Here is an 18,739-nt window from a genome sequence, read left to right as displayed (position 1 = left end):
GTGGCCAAAGTATTGGAGCTTAAGCTTCAGCATCAGTACTAGACCAGTACTAGAAACGACCAAAGGTCTCAATTCATTTGCTTTGGCCCTGTTATGTGGGGGATAGCAGGTTCTGGTAACTAAGGGCAGGGACTTTCACAGGGCTCTCTACGGTATTCGAAAACAAACTTTTGCTGCTGCTGATTGCTGATACTTGGAGAAGGCAGCTGTGATTAGAAACTAACAGGCTTTTTTTTTTTGGCTACACAGCTTGTGGGATCAGTTCCCTGACCAGGGCTTGAACCCCAGCCCTTGGCAGTGAGAGTGCAGAGTCCTAACCACTGGACCACCAGGAAAGTCCCAGAACTAAGAGTCTTTTAAGAACACATGATGCTGAGCTGGCCTCCTCCTCTTCCATGAGGGATAGACCCCCGTTGGGCTGCCTCTGAGTGTGACTGCCTCTCATGATGGACACGTGGGGTTTGGCTGGGGCCCCTGACACCTCACCACTGCCGCAGCCTCCGTCCTCTCTGCACTCATCTCTGCCCCAGCTGCTCCCTCAGGCTGTCTCCATGAATCCCACGTGTGGACTCCCACCCATCCCGCCTGGCTTTTCTCTATCCTGTCACCAAACTGCTCTTGCCAAGCTCACTCACCTTCTCCATGGGGCTGACCCAAATCATCTTTTGAGCCTGATTTTCCAAAAATCTCTGAGCAGCAGCCACCACTGAGTTAACTTTGGGAGAGGGGTGGAATTGATCCTTCATCTCAACCTTTAACTTGAAACAGTAACACATGCAGACAATTTAAAAATTCAACCAGTACAGAAAGTATACAATTAAGTTCCCCCCACCTGATCACAGTGCCTCTCATGCAAATGTTCTCATAGGTTTTTTGCAGACATTTTCATGAATATGAAATCTATCATGTAGCTCCTTTTTCTCATCTTCTCCACAACTGGGGGTGTCCATATGCCCTGTTTTGTATTTGGCTTTTCACTTCATTCATTCTGAGGATCATATTCCACCCTTTTTGAACAGTCCCTCCTGCCCTTCTGAGAACCACACTGGTTTTCTACCTGGTAGGCAGCCCTTGGTCAGCAGCAACTCCCTCAAGCTGACCTGTAAAGGTGGGACTTCCTTGTTCATTCTTGGCCTTCTTTTAATTTAAACCATCCCCCTACATCACCCCATCTACTCCCAAGGCTTTCACTGCCAACCAATATGTGGTGGGCTATGGTCTATAGGGTCACAGAGACTGAAGCGACTTGTCATGCATACATGCATGTATGTGGGCAACTCTCACTGGCACCTCTAGCTTGGCCCTTGCTTCTGAGTCCCCGGCTTACATGGAATCACCAAGTGAACACGATCAACATTAAATTCATGGTTTTTCCCCTTGACCTGACTCCTCCCTCTCTCCCCCCATGCCCAAACAACCCCCAAGTCCTGGAGATACTACTCCCTAGCCATACTCCTCTCTGCTCTGTTGGCTATCCAAGCTCTCCCCTGGAGGCTGTGCCAGCCTCCTGCCTGGCTTCCTGATCTACACCTGCTCCTCAGTCCTGTGATGTGGAACATACAAGTCTGATTACGTTTATGTCCCTGTTGAAAACTCTGCAGCACTTCCTGTTGCTTTGAGGATCAATTTCAAAATCCTCAGGTTGTCCTGGAAGGGCTGGCAAGATGGGCCCAACCCACCTCTCGGCCAACTCTGGCTTCCCCAGTGCTCAGCCCCGGAAACTGCTGGAAACTGGCTCCTCCTTGCCCCGAGACTCTTCCTTCACCTGACTTTGATTCCACCTGGAAGACTTCCCAGTCCTGGCACAGGTCAGAACCCCAGCCTTACCTATGTAATCCTGCGTCTTTTTTTCCCTCGAGACCCTAACATTCTCACGGCCAGGACTGTGACTGTCTTGTTTATTCCTGTCACCTCAGGGCCTAGCAGAGCCTGGCAGGTAGAAGATGCTCATTGGGTGAATGTTTGAAGACACAAGTGCCCCGCTTGTGCCTATCTGCACCCCCTGCAAACTGTGGCCCCTTACCTGGGCACCATGCCTTCTGGTGTGCAGTACAATACTGTGGCTGAGAACTTGGGATCTGGAGTCAGAATGCCTGGGGTTTGAACTCAGGCTCTGCCAACTGGCTGTGTGACCTTGGATGAACCATTCAGTATCTCTGTGCTTTGGTTTTCTCATTTGTAGTGGTGTTCAGTCGCCATCGTGTCCGCCTCTCTGCGATCCCATAGGCTGCAGCACACCAGGCTTCCTTGTCCTTCACTATCTCCTAGTTTGCTCAAATTCATGTCTACTGAGTCGGTGATGCTAAATTCATGTCTACTGAGTCGGTGATGCTACCCAACTGTCTCATCCTCTCTTGCTCTCTTCTCCTAGGCACTATAATAGTATGTGATTCACAGAGGATTAAATAAAACAATTCCTAAATCACTGGTTACAGGAAAAAAATAATCAAGTGCTCTGCAGTGAATCCAGTGTGTTTCTCCTCCCTTTCATCCCCGGCCCGTGGTGAGCCAGCTCTCCCCTCAGTCACTATGCACTCCTCCAGTGTCTCTCCAGCTACTTTAAGGCCTCTAATAGGTATCCGGTCTGCTGTCCGCTGCTCCACAGTCCCCTGGGAAAAGTGGACTCAACACTTACTGCACTGAACAGAGGTTAAGGCTAACAGTGTCTAGGGAGGCTGGCCTGGACTCACTTTTCCAGGGGAATCTACAAGAACAGAAGTGAACACTGACTTATTCGATTTTCCATTTTAGAATTTGAAGAAGCTCACCTCCAGAAACTTTAGGTTTTATCTTGATACCTACAGTTAGACCTAAGATGGTTATAAAACATTGTGAGAATTGCCATACTGAGGAACAAGGGGTGAAATGCTAAGATGGAACTTACCTAGTGAAATGAATAAAAGTTTTAAATAGTGAAAATGCAAATTGGAAAGCTTTCTATTTTACATGTTTTCTTCTTCTTTTTTTTTTTTCCAGAAAACTAGGCTCTAGATCATGATATATCATTCTCCTTTCAAACTGAAAAATCCTAATTAATGCTTGGAGTTTGAATCTAAGCCAGGTGTCTGACACTTGGAGGCCTGTGAATCTTGGGATGTATCTGTGTCTCTCACCACAGCCCTTCCAGATGCTGACTCATTCCAGGTGTTGGGTTCATGTGTTTTGAACGCTGAAGTCGCTGTGGTGGCCCGGGCGCAAGTTACTTTTGTTCAAAGTGTAAAATGAAATCTCTCAAGAATGCCCCCAGTGACATCACAGGAAATTTTGAACTTGAATCAAATGAGAAGGTGGTTATTTCCAAGAAATCTGTTAATACTTAACAAGTCCTTGAATACCTGAAGGCCAAGAGACAGAGGAGAAGTCCATCTAGAAAACCTTCCACTTTCCACCCTGCTGGTGGGGACAAAATCACTTCTGTAACTGAGGGCTGTTACCTGGTGGCTGTGCCACCTGCTAAAACAGACTGTATCCAACTCAGCGGGTTCTATCCAAGCCGTTTATTTGAAACGCCAACTATATGTAGGATAAAGTCAGTGTTACATGCTTGTCAGTAACAGTAGAAAAATAGAACCAGTGAAAACCTCTGTACAACCGTAATGGTAGTCAAAAGAGAAATGGATCGATTGTTTTACAATGCTTCCCACAGACGAGTTCAAGTTCGGAGGTACCTAAATAAAAATACTATGTATTTCTTTAAAAAACACTATGTACAGTCGAAGCGTAAACAAGTTTTACAAAGTACTGGTTATGCAGGTTGTAGAAAACACTTGCATAGGACATGAAATCAGTTTTAAGAAAAATTTCTGAGCCTTTAGCATTGAAGGCACTTGACTTTATACCAGTAACAGCACAACCACAAGAAATGCAGTGTTGTAGAAGACACCACCTCTCTCAAGTGCAGACGTGGTGCATAAACAGCAAGTGGAGTTCAGGAATCTCTCTCTCAGCCACCCCACCTAAGAGCAAGGTTCCGTCCCACCTGCCCGTGGAACCCACACACACAGTCACGTGCAGGTACACCATGAGGCTTCCAGAGCTCCTCTCAGCTCTTAAGACAGAACCCACGTAAACACTCAAACACAAGAGTTATTTTCAAGATACACACTTGTGAGTCATCTTTCTACAGAAATGGCCACAGCATTATAATATTCAGAATATGGAAGATTGACTCATGGTCTGAGGGTTTTCTAGAGGGAAAAAAAAAAAATCAAAAGACTTGCCAATACAACAATTACATAACAGCTATTGCAATCAATAGGACAAAGAGACAACTTAACATTTCATAGAACATTGTTTATACAATAGTGTTAATGGAAAAATAGCACGATACCCTTTAGTGTGTGACGGTAACTCTTTCAGTAAGGTTATCTGTAATGAGGTTTGAAAGTAAACTCCTTAGTAGACAAAGTAAACCACTGCAGAACGGGGAGTAGCACCCATCACCGCTGCTTTAATAGTAACTTTCAACAGGAAGTTAAAGGTCAACCAAATAACTAAAAAGTCAAACATTTCCCTTTGAGTTCAGTCCTAAGATAAAAACATAAATGCTTTAGAATTGTGAACAAGTATCTTATAAGTGTTTCACGAAACTCATTTTCCCTAAAAGGCAGATTTAAACATGAAAATACATATTTTGCTGAGTCGTTACTGAGAGCTCTAGAGACCGACACACGGCGGGCTCAGCTTTGTACCCTCTGCTGAGGCTGCATGTGCTGTTTTCATCCATCAATGGACAAGCGCTATCCACTGCTACTCAAGTTTGAAGAACAAATCCAAAGAAAACCCAAGGAAGAACAGGTTTTTTTTTTTTTTTTAAGGAGACATAAACAAGAATTAGGTAAAGTTTCATAGAGAGTTCAACAATAACAAAAAAAAAACTCAAATAAAAAGAAGTAATTTAAAATCCTTAAAATCTACCTGGTTACCAAAATGTCAGGAGAGCTTAGGTCTAGGGATGTGCCTAGAAAAAGCTACAGGGGTGCCGAGAAAGCTTATGCATGGTACGTGGACAATTCAAACGACTCTTTTTTCAGGAATAAGTTTTGCCTTTCTTGCTATCTTTTCCCCTTAGGAGTCATACCTATGACTCTGAACTGAAATTATTAATCAAGATCACAGAATTAAAAATGTTAAGAACAAGACCAACAGCATCTTCTTCTGAAGAAACGTGGATCCTCGGCTTTCGCTCCAGGGTCTCACCGGCATTCGCCAACCTCAACATGGTGGGCACCAAAAGTGGCGATTGTCTAACGGCCTGATTGTCCATGGCCTCAAGAGGAGATCTGGTGTGTTGAGATTTGGTTCTCAGGAAGTTTCTACACCGAGTAAAACGCTAGGCCTAAGTTTTATATTATACACATTAATTTCTCGGAGCAATCTTACTCAGACTTCACATTTATCTTAGTACAGCACTGAAAGATTTTAATGCTTACGAAGCATTAAAAAAGATTGAAGAGATGGGGTCAAAAGTCAGAGGCACATAGCTATTCAACCTACCCTACTGACCATATTTCACGAGACACATTAAAAATCCATTAACCCTACCCTAACACAAAACCCACGTCTGTTCACCTTCTGCAAGTCACAGCAGTCCACAGTCCCACAGCACTTTTCTCTCTATACATAGTTCAGCCAGGTATGCTACCAAATTATTAAAAACGAACTTCATAAATTAAATAAAACTACTAACAGTGGGTCACTTCTTTTATATTTTGGGGACATGAAAGAATATTTAATAAATTTTCAGAAATATGCCATGTGGGGCATCAATAGCTCTTATGTCTTTAAAAAAAAACAAACACAAAAAAACAGGTTGGAGATCAGAAAGACTTCCCCACCAACTATATCTACTCACTCTTAATTGTAGTACCAGCACAGCACAGCACAGTCTGAAATCAGAAGAGAAATTTAAAACTGTATCAAAAGAATTCATGTCAACACATGTACATAAATACACCTTAAGGAATGCGATGGAATGAATATTTTTTGTTTCTGAGGAGAGACAGACCGAGATTAGTTTCAAAAGACACCGTCATCTTATTACAAAAGGTCAAACCTCCTAAAAATGAGAACAGAGTCCTAAAGTTTTCCATCTTTTAAAAAAAAAGGAACCTCAGAGGTGATGATATGCAGCTGATCTCATAGCAGCCTGGTGCTGACTCTGGCAGTCCCAGGGCTTGGTGTGCAGCGTGGCCAACATCGACGGATGCATGGGCAGCAGCTAACTAGCCAGGCAGCAGAGCGAGTGGCAGCGGTTTGCCGGTGTAGACAGATCAACTGACGTGTTCCCAGTTTTGAGACTATCTACTGTTAGGATTTTTTAAAATGTCAGATTATTCCTGAGTGTATATCCACAGGGTAAAGTAGGAAGAGACTGTAAGAGAAACTACAGTTTCGGGAAAAATCAGAGTTGTTGACATCCAATAGAAACCTATTTACTTAAAAGTGCATGTAATTCATCTATATGATAGCTTGTAAAGGCTCCCTAGCCCTGCATAGTTTTAGAGTGAGTGTGAGTGATTCAGAGTTGTATATATGTATATATACATACACAGAGAGGAGGCTCCCAAACATCCTTCAAGTGAGGGAGTGCTCAGAAAGTCTCTTTTCTTCTAAGTGCTACGGCTGTGTGTTATGTGTAAAAATACAAAGTGAATGCTCAAATAATGTTGAAGTGATTTAAAAACTCAAATGCTAATATATTTACATTGGAGAGTAAGAAAACAACAGTCCTTAGCTCACACATTGCCCTTCTAAGGGAAAGGATCTTAAAAGATCCCATGTGCTCAGTGGTTCAGTAAAATCCCAAACCAGCGTCCCCAGTGGAGTTCAAGTAGGACATGTAGTGTTTCACTGGAAAAAAAAAATGGTTTTTCTTTTTTGGTGACAAAGCATTATGCATTATACAACAACTTTTTAAAGGACACCAAAATTCTGACACACTTTGAAAAACACTTAAAACATCTACTTACAAACACCAAATGACATCCATAAAACTGAAGCCCTTTTGTTTTTTTTTTCCCCACAAGAGAGCAGGACAACTGAAGGCAGCAAGCAGTCACTCCCCCCTCAGCTGCTGAGTTGATGCTCAGAAGCAGCGATCCCGTAGTGCAAGCTTAAGTTACTAATTCCACTGCTTTAGGATTCCAAGAAAGCTGATCTCTTTCAAACCTCATCTAGTGAAACTCTAATCCACATGACCAGAACCTGCAATGATTCTAACGTCTGCACTGTGGATGAAACAACAAGCTTTTGCCTGGACGCAGAAGGCTTTTCTCCTTGTTCTTTCCTGAACCAGGAAAACTTCAGGATTCCTGATTGGACTCCTGCTGGAGGAATGAAGATCAGCTTCCAGGACTTATTTAAATAGGATGACATGAGATTTATGAAGACTGAGCAGGAAGGTTTCTGAACTGAAACAACTACGGAAAAGAGAGGAGCATTTTGATGTGCTGTTCTTTGGAATTTCTATAATTAAAAAATAAACACAGAACTATTTCATAAGAAAATACATCTTAGTGTGCAATCCAATGCACGTGGAAATAGGTAGATGAAAGGTAAAATGCAAAAAAGTATGAAAATACAGTTCTTTAAATGTGGCAATAAAGTTTAACATACTGATATAAAACCAATACAGATAAAACAAAGGTACAAGTGCAAAAAAATTCCACTGTTTGTAAAGAGAGGGAAAAAAAAAAAGTGCCAGCTTGCTTGTTCTTAAAAATGCTTTCCCACACAATTGTTCAAACACAAAACAGACAGATGCAGCATTCAAAATAACCCTCTTAGCATGCCATGTCTAATAAACATGTATATACAAAAACTAGAATAAAATAACGTGAAACCGAGTTATCAGCTGGCATCAATAAACTGGTCTCTAAGTTGTTGGGTTACATCATAAAACGGGATGTTTCACATCTCAGGCACGGACGACTTGGAGGTTGCTCTCAGAGGGCAGACTTTTTGTAGAGGAAGTCTGGCTTGCTCGGGGACCTCCTTCCTCTGCTGATTGAATCTTCCCTTTCCAAATCTGTATTTCGCTGAGCTACATGGCCCAGGGACTCATCTGCCAGTCTTCTGCCAGATCTCTCTTCTGGAGCTTCAGAGCTACATGCAGAATGTGAAGGTCTGTTAGGAGTCAGCCCAAAAGTCAAGTCAGTTTCCATTGCTGCTCGCCCCCTGACATGGGCTGAACCACTGCCGGCATTTTCTGGGGCTGCCAAGGGAAAATCTGGCCGCTGGGGAGGCTGCTCAACAACATCGAGGTGTATCGGCTCACTCTTCTGTCTGTGTGGATGCCCGTCGGGGGGAAGTGGATATTCTCTCCTAGTTTCTTCCTGCTTTTTGGGCGAGGTCTGGCCTGGTAGGTAGGCTGACTTTAAGCCACTTGGTGATGCCTTATTGTGGCTATACAAATCAGGACCAAAATATCCACCTTGTGAAGGGGAGGGGGTACGTCTGCCAGGGGCAGGAGTGGATGGTCTGCAAGCAGCATTTGAGAAGTCATAGAAATCCGGATATTCCTGCTGATTTTCTCGAGCATCTGTTTTTTGCTCTAGTGTGTGTTTCTTTCGAGATGTGTGTGTATGCCTCTGTGGAATACACGATAGATGCTGGGGAGGCCCTGGTCCTACTTCAGAAACTGCCTGGCTTAATTCTGTGTCCACAGCAAGTTCTGGAAGCCTCCTGTCCTTGAGTGACAGCGTGGACACACCCATGGCAATATCTGGCATTAGATCGTTTAGCACAGGTTGTGTGCACTGCAAACAGAGACAAAACAGGGGGAAGGTTAAAAAGGCCTGTGACTCCCTCTTTTTCAAATGATGTTCACTGATTTTATTTCTTCATTATAAAAACACAAGCTTAATTTTAAAAATAATAAAAATCTAGAAAACTATAAAAAACCCCACAAAACCCCAAACCTTCCCTACTGAGATAACCAGTATTATTAACATTTTGAAGCAGTTCTCTCACCTTTTTAATTTTGCACATATACTAATTTTCATAAAATTTAGTGCATATATAATACTGTCACTAAATTTTCTGAGATTTCTATTTAAATTACTGCATACTATTCCACTGTATTGATGAGGCATGACTGCTTAACTATTCTTCCACTGTGAGACCTTAAGGCAGTTTCCAATTTTTCATTATTATAATCAGGACTGCATGGAACATATAGATAAATTACCTTCAAAGGGAGTTTTATTTAATTATAAAGTAGTAGAATTTTTGTAACTGTGGCACTGAGGCCCAGGCTGATAAGATGGAAATTGGGTTTATCCAACACTATTGACCTTTGTTATTTCTTCCTTTTTGAGGGGTTGGAATGGATAGCAGGGAGAATAGGCAGAAGGGTAAAAGGTGAGAAAGGACCATAATTTGACTCAAGGTATACACTCGTCCAGTCATCTTTCAATGGAGATTCCCTGAATATATGTATCTTTTGTTTATCTCTTATGTTGAATGCTACTGATAATGTGTGACTAAGCAGGAAGACTTAAAAATCAATATTTTTTTTTTCAAATGTATTATATACAACAGAAATTCAACCTTCAATGCAGTGCAAGACTAAGCAAGGAAGTCTCACTTAATTTATTAGCAAACTAGACGTGGCAACTGTGATTTCCAATTAAATGAGTGCTCTGATCAAACAGCTTGCGAGAGGCAGAGACACTCATGAGGGTCAATTTTCTGCCTATTTTATGAAAGGGGAGTCTCCTGCCACACTGTTTCTGATGGTATGCTCAGCTACAAGTAGCTTCCCCTTCCCACCCCACCAAAGCCTTTGGGAGAATAGCAGACTCTACAGAATAGAGAACAAGAACAGACTCTAGACATGCACATGCTTGAAGAGTACACTGTGAAACCAGTAACAACATCACCTGTGTTGCCCAGTAACCCCACCTCATCCAGACACCTGCACGTGAACATAAGGGAAGGCACTCACTTCTTCCCACCACACACATCTTGTCTCTTTTCTCTGGACTTTCTCATCCACCTACACTCTTTTTCTCTCCAATTTCCACATTCCGTAAGTCTATGCTTTCAGCTTGTCAGTTACACTTCTGTGCACTGCTGAGTCCCAGGTAGGGCTCCTGGGGCCTAGGAAATTGCTTTTAACATTCCAGAAACTTTTACCTTTAGGTAAGTCACTGAAGTGCGGACTCACCACTTGTTTCTCAGATGCTACTGCTGCTGAGGCGGCGGCGGCGGCGGCAGCCACCGTCTGTCTCCCCAGCCCCGTGGTGCTGGTACAGTCAGGGGCCACTGCTTTCACACCTGGCAAGTAGACTGGAGGGGGGCCAGCTTTAGGGGCTGTTCTGGAGTGAAACAGTGAGTGATTACAGGGATATGAAAACGAACGTGAAGGATGCTGATTGGGAGGTCTTTGCTTCCAGCCTGCTTTGAGCTGGTTGTGGACTGGGGTCGCTGGCGGGTGGTAGGGAGGTGGTGGTGGGGGTAAGGGTGGATGGAAGGCCACGAAAGAGTCCAGGTCTGTAAACATGGTTTCTGCAGTGGGGGTGCTGTTGACTCGACCTCTCCCAGACTGTCTCATTGTCAAGAGTGGACTTTCATCTCCAAAACGTTCATCAGGAAAGAATTTGTGAGGATTCTAAGAAAGAATGGAGGGGGAGAAAGTTAAGATATTTGTTAGCAGATTTCCTGCACAGAAATTTACAGGCTGAGAGAATTAAGTGAGTACCTAAGAAAACCACATTCCATAAAAGTAAGAGGCACAACATATTTTTCTAGGCCTGAAGCTCAAGGAAAAATAACCTTAAAAACACTATGTAAAACAGCAGAGTACAGCTTCCATAGCCTAAAGTACAACTATTAAGGAGAGCTGCTTAATTGAATACTCCAGGAAGCAGGTAAGTAATGTCTTGCAAGATTATGTGATGATAAAAAAACAGGAAATAAAACCTAATTCAAATAGGTCTTTAGTATGAAAATAAAATTACCATTAAAAACCAAAAGAAGAAATGGCATACAAGTGAAGACCCTCCTAGAACTTTCTGACAAAACATCTGTACGCATTCAGTCTGAAATAAAAACTACAAAATACTATTATATAGGAATAAGTATGATTAATATTTTGATAAACATATGGGGATACTTAAATTATACATCTTACACATTTAAGAGATCAAATTAAGATGTAATTTAGAATGGCAAAGAGAACAGAAATGAACAAAAACAAGACTTTTAGGGGTGGAAACTACAGTAAAAACTGAAAATCAAGAACCTACAAATGGTCTTCTCCTTGCCTAGGGCCACCATACCATGTTCCCCTTTGAAAACTCAGGCTAAAATGGTTTGCAATGAGTGGCATGAAAACAATGCAATCACTTGACCAGATGAAATCATAGTCTCTTGCTTTAGTTGCTGTGAAGATTACACATTTTATACAAAAATACTACTGTTTTTTGTACTAAATAATTATTAGAAATGGGTTTCTTCCTGCTAGTTCAAAAAGATTATATGGTTTGAACTATCGTGCAAAAAAAACTTGTAAAAGGGAGGAGAGAGGGGGAAAGGGTGGCATCTGGAAGGTCTGTTAAGGATGTAGTAGGTCACAGCCTGAAATCTAGTGACCAAATCAGGGAAAGAAAAGCAGCCGAGGGTCAGAATTTTCTGCTTTCTCTTCCACCTCTGTTGGGTGTACACACCATGAGCTTTCAGGAGTCACCATTTATGTGCTCATTATGTGCAAGACACATAGCTGCTTTATATACAGCCACTCGTATCTTCACAATTTCCTTCATTTTACAGGTAAAGAAACTGATACTCACAGAGGTTATATAACTTGCTCTAAGTTAACTAACTGCTAAGCAGCATCGCCAGGATATAAAACCAGTTCTCACTCTAGAGCCTGTGCCCCATCCACTCTACCACACTGCCCCTCACTGGGGGCTTTCAGGTCATCCAAGACACCAGGGACAGTTGAAAAAGCACGTACAAAGAAAAGGACATGCTATGAGGGCTCCTTGGAAAGTCTGAAAATACTGCCTGAGTGACAGCCAAGGCTCCTTGTATTTTATTTTTTTCAGGTACAAAGCTGACTATTTGTCTAGACTCAGAAATCACACATTGCAAATTTCAAAAATATGACAAATAACACAAACATCACAAAATCCAAAAGAATACCAATAATATTTTCCTTATTAGTAACAGTTGATCTAACAGCTGATCTGATAGCGATCTAACACAAGACCCCCTGTTTGAGGGGGTGGAGGCCTGCTCCCCACCTGCAGGAGCTCCGCCGCAGCGTCAGCGAGCCCGAACTCTCTCAGCACGCGGATCTGGATCTCGTAGCTGACCGTGGCGCCCTCCCCGCAGTTGAGCGCGTAGGCCCTCTGCACCTGTTCCGTGTGCCGCAACTCCTGCAGGCGCCTGACCATGTCCTTCATGACGAGGAGACGGGGAACTGGAAGGAGAGAAACAGTCTGTAGGCACAGTACCTGAGCCACACAAGAGACCACCTGCTGAATGCAAGGAAAAAAAAAAAAAAAAAAGCATGTGTTCTGCATCAGAATCGTCTCATAAATTTTTGATAGTATTTTAATTCCCAGGAAAAATAGTAATTTATATGCATCTAATTATTTTTTTAGGGTTTTAAAATTTCAGTGCCCCAAAGGCTCTTAGTCATACCAAAGAGCCCCTAAACTGCATTATGAGTTCACAGCCTAAATAAAATTTTACTTACATATATTCTCTGCTGAATCTCAGGATACTTCAAGTCTTTTAAATATATTCACTCTTTTATTCAAATAATTTTTTGAGTCCTGACTATGCACCAGGGGTCAACTCAGGTATTAGGGTGCACAGAACAAAAGACATGATCCCTATCCTCACAGAGCTCTGGTTTTAACGAAGTAAACAAAATAAACCAGCACAGCAGAGGGCCGTCAGTGATTGCAGAGAAAGATGTGCAAAGGACACTGAAGGAATTGGAGGAAGGGGCCCCCAATCCAGACTGGAAGCAGGCAGTGAAGGCTTCCTGGACGAGGTGAGCTCTGAATGGAGTCTTGAAGAATGAGAGAAAATCAGGCTGGCAAATAAAGTGGAGCCAAGGTTTTCTGAGCGGAAGGACCAGGCACGTGTAAAACATGCAAGTGAGACACAGCAAGGCACAATCGGATGGCGCAGCCAGGAGACAGTACGAGCAGGAAGGGTAACAGGAGAGGAGGCTAGAAAGAAGGGTAGCGGCAGACCACAGATGACCCTGCATGTCATGACAAGGAATTTAATTTGTATCTGGGGAAGAACAGGCAGGCGCTTGTGTGGGGGAATGAGAGGATCCGAGTTGTGATGTGCTAAGTGCATTCTGAAAGGAGTGGAAAGCAGGGGTTGGCAAACTATCGCCTGTAGGCTAAAACCACTTTGCCACCTGTTTGTAAGTAAAGTTTTACTGGCTCACAGCCACACTCATCCGTTAGGCATTGCGTATGGCTGCCTCTGGCCTATGACTGCAGAGCTGAGCACAGTGCCAGAGAGACTGCATGTCCCACGAAGCCCGAAACACTGACTACCGAGCCCTTCACAGATGTCTGCCACGCCCTGGTACAAAGGCCAGAGTGGGAAGAAGGTTAGAGACAGGCTCACAGGTTAGGAACCTGGACTAAGGATGCAGCAGAGGGCTGGGGAAGAGGGGACAGTCTCTAAGCACCTATGAGACAAGATGATTATTAATTCTGGGAAAGGGGAGAAACTGTTTATGGAGTGCTTACTTTGTGTCATGCAAACTTCGTATTACTCACAGAGCTTCCTTAAATCTTCACAAGAACCCTAGAAAGGAGATATCCTCATTTGACAGATGAGGAAATTAGTGCTCAGGGAAGTAGATGTCTTGTCCAAAGTCACACAAAGTGGCAGAGCCAGAACATGTGCCCAAGAGTCCTCTCCAAAACCTTGATGCCTTACATCAGCAAGGTAAGCGAGGAAGGGAGAACTTTGATGGTACAAGCATAGGGCCATGTCTCATTAAACAACAGAAGGACAAGTCCTATTTTTCTGAGCACACTTAATTGTAGATCTCTTTGGGCTTTTGAAAGTGAGTTCTAAGATTAAATTATACTGCTACTCAATCGTATTAACTCAAGCTGATAAAGTCCATGATAATTACCAAAGGTTCCAAAGCTGCACAAACCAGCTACAGAAATACTTCTCTTCACACTGTTTATCCAACGTATGCTTTATTAAATAAATACAGTGGTCAAATCTGATAAGGCAAAAACCAATCAGAGATTAGTTCTGGAATAAAACGAATGTATTCAATTAAAAGTTCCATCATTATGTCTTTTGTTTATCCTTAATTGAAACAGATTTCTCAGCACAAAATGCAGAGCATCATTTCCAGTAACGCTGTACTCTGCTGATCTTTTGGACTCTTGCAATGGTAACTGACGAGAGCTATACATTTCTGACCCCCCAGATCTCTGTGGATTTTCTTGTTTTAGAAACTGACATGACAGCCCTTTGGTTAATGTCAGCACTGACTGACGCTCAGATGTTTTCCGACATGACAATTATACCTTGATCAATAGACAATAAGATGGAAGCCTGAATTACAATGCATGTAACATTCACAAAGCAGATCGTGGGAAACTCGATCTCCCAGAAACCAATGGCAATCACGTTTTGAGAGGACATACATAGACTTGAAGATCTAATTGATAGTACTCTCCCCAAAGAGTCTTATAATGTGAGAAACACCCTATAGTGATGAAAAATCTGAATTCCTCTAAACCAGGGTTCTCAACAGGCAGTAATTCTGCCCCACAGGCACATTTGGCAACATGCAGAAACATAAAAATGCTTCATGAGACTATCACAAGGTGTGTGTGGGTGCACGCACATGTAAACACACGTGCAACTGGCATCTAGTGAGTACAGGCCAAGGATGCTGCTGAACACCCTACAATGCAAAGGACAGCCTCCACAAAAGAGAACTATCCAACCCTAACTGTCAGAAGGGCCAAGGCTGAGAAACCCTGAGCTAAACCGAAAAACTGCATACATTTGTTACTGTAAAATAAAGTATAAAACAAAAAAACTTAGCTTATAAGAATTTATTCTTTAGTGAGAACAATGCATAAAGGGTATTGGACAGTGGAAAGAATCAGCATATATAGAGGGGTTACAAAATATGACCAGATTATTCACTGGAGTAAAAACACCTGGCACAAGGTTAACTGCCTTACCTGGGATTTCATTTGCTACCACTGAAGGAGGGCTTGACTGGTTGCTGCTGATCTGCTGGTGGCTGATCACGTGGCAGCACTGGGGCACAGCGTTATTGACCATGTAGAGTGTGTCTGGCACATTGGACATTCTAACCATTCGCAAACGCACAAGATCTGTTTGTTCCACCATCATCTCGTCTAGCACTGACTGAAAACAATTCAGTATTAACAGAATTAGTCAACCTTACACCTTTGGTAAATCACATTTAGAGAAAGATTACTGCCATCATCACATAAAAAGAGAATTAATTTATTGTTTCCAGTGTATAAAGCCTAAAATTAGTGGTAAAAGGAAAAAGTAACCTCTTTAACTTTTTTTTCCTACCTCTTCAATGTTTAAAGGAGCTTTTTGGAGCATCTTTGAAAAGAAATAACCATTTTCTGAAAAGTCTGCTTTAACGGAAGTATTTGAAATTTGAAGAAGGGATATAAAATGAATCAGAAGTAAAATTATACATTAAATCACTATAAAGAAAACAATGTTTATATAGACTAAATATCCTAGCCAATAAGAAATACTCAAAATATAAAATATTAAAGACTGATATTAAATTCAACAGAACTATACATAAACAATTGTTAAATAAGCTTCAGAGGAATCCAGTCCAACAAACTGCAGAATGGTAGAAATGGCATAATGTAAAACCATTCACCACATTTACTGTGGGCATTTATCTGCATATGCACGGGTACTGCATACGTGTACATGCACAGGACTTGTGTACATGCACAGCTTGCGGCCGCTCTACTTTTAGACACCAGAAAGGAGAGTAAGTTGAGTTTATTATGGACCTTTTAGCACTAGACTCAACCTTCCACAGAGGCCTCAGCTGCTTGAGTGACTTTAGGCATTGACCCAAAGTCACTTTAGGCATTGACCCAAAGACTTGACCCAACCATTCTGCCTCTGCCGCCCACCTCATCCCATTTTACAATTATTTAAAGTGTCAACTGCTTCCCAAGTGGTAAAGAATCTGCCTGCAATGCAGGAGACCCCGGTTGATTCCTGGGTCAGGAAGATCCCCACCACCCACTCCAGTATTCTTGCCTGGAGAACTCCATGGACAGAGAAGTCAGGCAGGCTACCATTCATGGGGTTGCAGAGTCGGACACGACTGAGCAACTTTCACTTTCAAAGTGTCAATTACTCAATAAGGGGTAGATTATCAACCTCATCAATAAATCTCTCACAAATCCTTTTATATATGTATCTTAAACTAGGGATACTCCAACAATAAAAGGGAGAAAAATTTTAAGGTAACTATGCTTCTATATCCAAACACATTATTTTGCCTGTTAATTCATTTCATTAAGCTTAAAGGTGCTTTCTGACTTTCAAAGACTGTCAGTTCCTCAAAAGCTCACCCCGAAGTTCCTTGGCTGAACATGTCTAATAAAATTGCAGTATTTCATACTGCAGTATTTATTATATTTACTTAGAGAGTTCTTTATGTTATAATATAAATGGCAATATAACATTATGCCAACTTTTTATTTAGTAGACCTGAAATTTTGTTTTAGCTTGTACACTTTTTAGAAAGCTAAATACAATTTCCAACAGTGAGCACTACAGAAATATGTTATAGGAAGTCATGGCATTTCTTTAGTTTATGAAAGGGGAAGAAAATATGTTTGCAGTCTTCTTTCAAACATTTTTCCCACCCTGAAGATAACAACATACTGATGACCATTTCAGTAAAATGAAGAAGTTTTTTCCAAGCTAACAGTCTGCAAGAAAAGCTAAGATAAGAAAAATGTAAGATACAACTTATAAAGTTATAAAAATAAAAACATGCTTGATAATTAAACATTTTGGAAAACTACTCTGGTGAGAAGTCAAAGCAGAATTTAGTTTCACTTTCCTTATTAATTGGACATTTAGGCTATTTCCAAATATTTAATTGATACCACAATAGATATCTTTGTGTTTATAGTTTGTAATAAAGTAGTTTAACATCTTAAAATGGTTTATTACCTTTGCTTCTTCTACGTAGGGAGAGAACAGCCGAGGACGAACATAGATTCCAGCATTTTTCTGCCGTAACCAGGCATTTGACTTTCCACCTTCTGTTGTAGGAAGCATATCTGATGGAGGAGTACTAATCAAGCCTCTTTTCATCTTGAAAAATAAATTATTTTTTAGAGAAACAGACATTTGTGTAGCACAATATTACTAAGATAAAAATAATTATACCTATAAGTCAACATGTTCAAACTTTACCATTTAAATATGAACTTAGGAATGCACATGAAACTTAAACATAGTTTGAATGTTTAAAAGTATTTAAAGGATTCAGAAAGCCATAAAAAGGTACAACTTTCCATGTTTCTTTAAATAGAGGAATGATATTTTAAAAACAAGAGTTATATTAATTAAAAATATGAGTCAGACTCACTTTCAGAACTCCGATTTTTTTCCTTACTCATCTAGGAATTGATTCCTCCCCCAATCTATCCTCCACAAGATGAAACAAGCACATTCTTGGGCCTATATCTATAGCACAAAGATAGCCAGTCTGCACAGTGATAGGGGCAGGGCTCTAAGGGAAGAACTTGGCTCAAACCTTAACTCTCCTTTCGACAGCTATGTGGCCATGGACATCTCCTCTTACCTGGGCGTCACCTCAAGGACCCGAATCAGCCCTGGAGATGGGACACTGCAGGACCAACTAAATGTGGTGGTCCTGTGGTTTCCACATCTATGCTAGGAGAATACAAATCAAGTACTGTAGCCCATGAGGTGGCTGTGAGGAGGAAATGAAGGTAAGGAAGATAAAAGGCACTTGGCACAGTGCTTAACATACACTATAAAAGCACTACGGCTAACAACCAATATTAGTAAACTTTTACTGGGGACTTATGTGTTGGGCTTCCCTGATAACTCAGTTGGTAAAGAATCTGCCTGCAATGTAGAAGACCCCAGTTTGATTCCTGGGTCGGGAAGATCCGCTGGATAGGGGATAGGCTACCCACTCCAGTATTCTTGGGCTTCCCGTGTGGCTCAGCTGGTAAAGAATCTGCCCGCAATGTGGGAGACCTGGCTTCAATTCCTGAGTTGGGAAGATCCCCTGGAGAAGGGAAAGGCTACCCACGTGAGTATTCTGGCCTGGAGAATTTCATGGACTGTATAGTCCATGGGGGTCACAATGAGTCGGACATGACTGAGCGACTTTCACTACACTTATTATGTGTTAGACATGGGATATTAACAGCAGAGCTATATATTTTCTAAATCTATTAAACAAAAGTTCTAAAGTATTTTTCTAAAACAAACTGAATCTGGTTTTAGTCCCAGATTTTAAATGAAACCAAATATTGTTTCTCTAATATTATTCTTGCTAAATATAACAAACATCTCATTGCTACATTAAAATTATGTTTAACTAATAAAATATAGCATTAGACATATTTTGAAAATAGGCAAAAAAATCCTATAACTCTAATCTGTTATAACTGTAGTATTGTTGATATGTTTCCTTCCAATATTTTTT

General features: G+C 41.5%; 1 protein-coding gene across 3 annotated transcripts in view; it reads right to left on the bottom strand.

The window, feature by feature from the left end:
- Nucleotides 1–3,482: 3,482 nt before the first annotated feature.
- BTBD7 (BTB domain containing 7) overlaps nucleotides 3,483–18,739 on the bottom strand; it is a 92,812-nt gene continuing 77,555 nt past the window's right edge. For 2 of the 3 annotated variants that reach the window (XM_070477926.1, XM_070477925.1), the window contains 5 exons: nucleotides 17,224–17,367; nucleotides 15,207–15,396; nucleotides 12,252–12,430; nucleotides 10,172–10,615; nucleotides 3,483–8,759 (listed from right to left, as the gene is read on the bottom strand). In XM_070477926.1, coding sequence (XP_070334027.1) covers nucleotides 7,947–8,759; nucleotides 10,172–10,615; nucleotides 12,252–12,430; nucleotides 15,207–15,396; nucleotides 17,224–17,367 — 1,770 coding nt within the window. In that variant the 3' untranslated portion in view covers nucleotides 3,483–7,946. Of the gene's footprint in view, nucleotides 8,760–10,171; nucleotides 10,616–12,251; nucleotides 12,431–14,181; nucleotides 14,225–15,206; nucleotides 15,397–17,223; nucleotides 17,368–18,739 lie in introns of those variants that run through there. The other variant, XM_070477927.1, reaches the window with a different exon arrangement.

This window comes from Odocoileus virginianus, chromosome 16 (assembly GCF_023699985.2).
Source record: "Odocoileus virginianus isolate 20LAN1187 ecotype Illinois chromosome 16, Ovbor_1.2, whole genome shotgun sequence".
NCBI lineage: Eukaryota > Metazoa > Chordata > Mammalia > Artiodactyla > Cervidae > Odocoileus > Odocoileus virginianus.
This window is presented reverse-complemented; position numbering and strand designations above follow the sequence as displayed.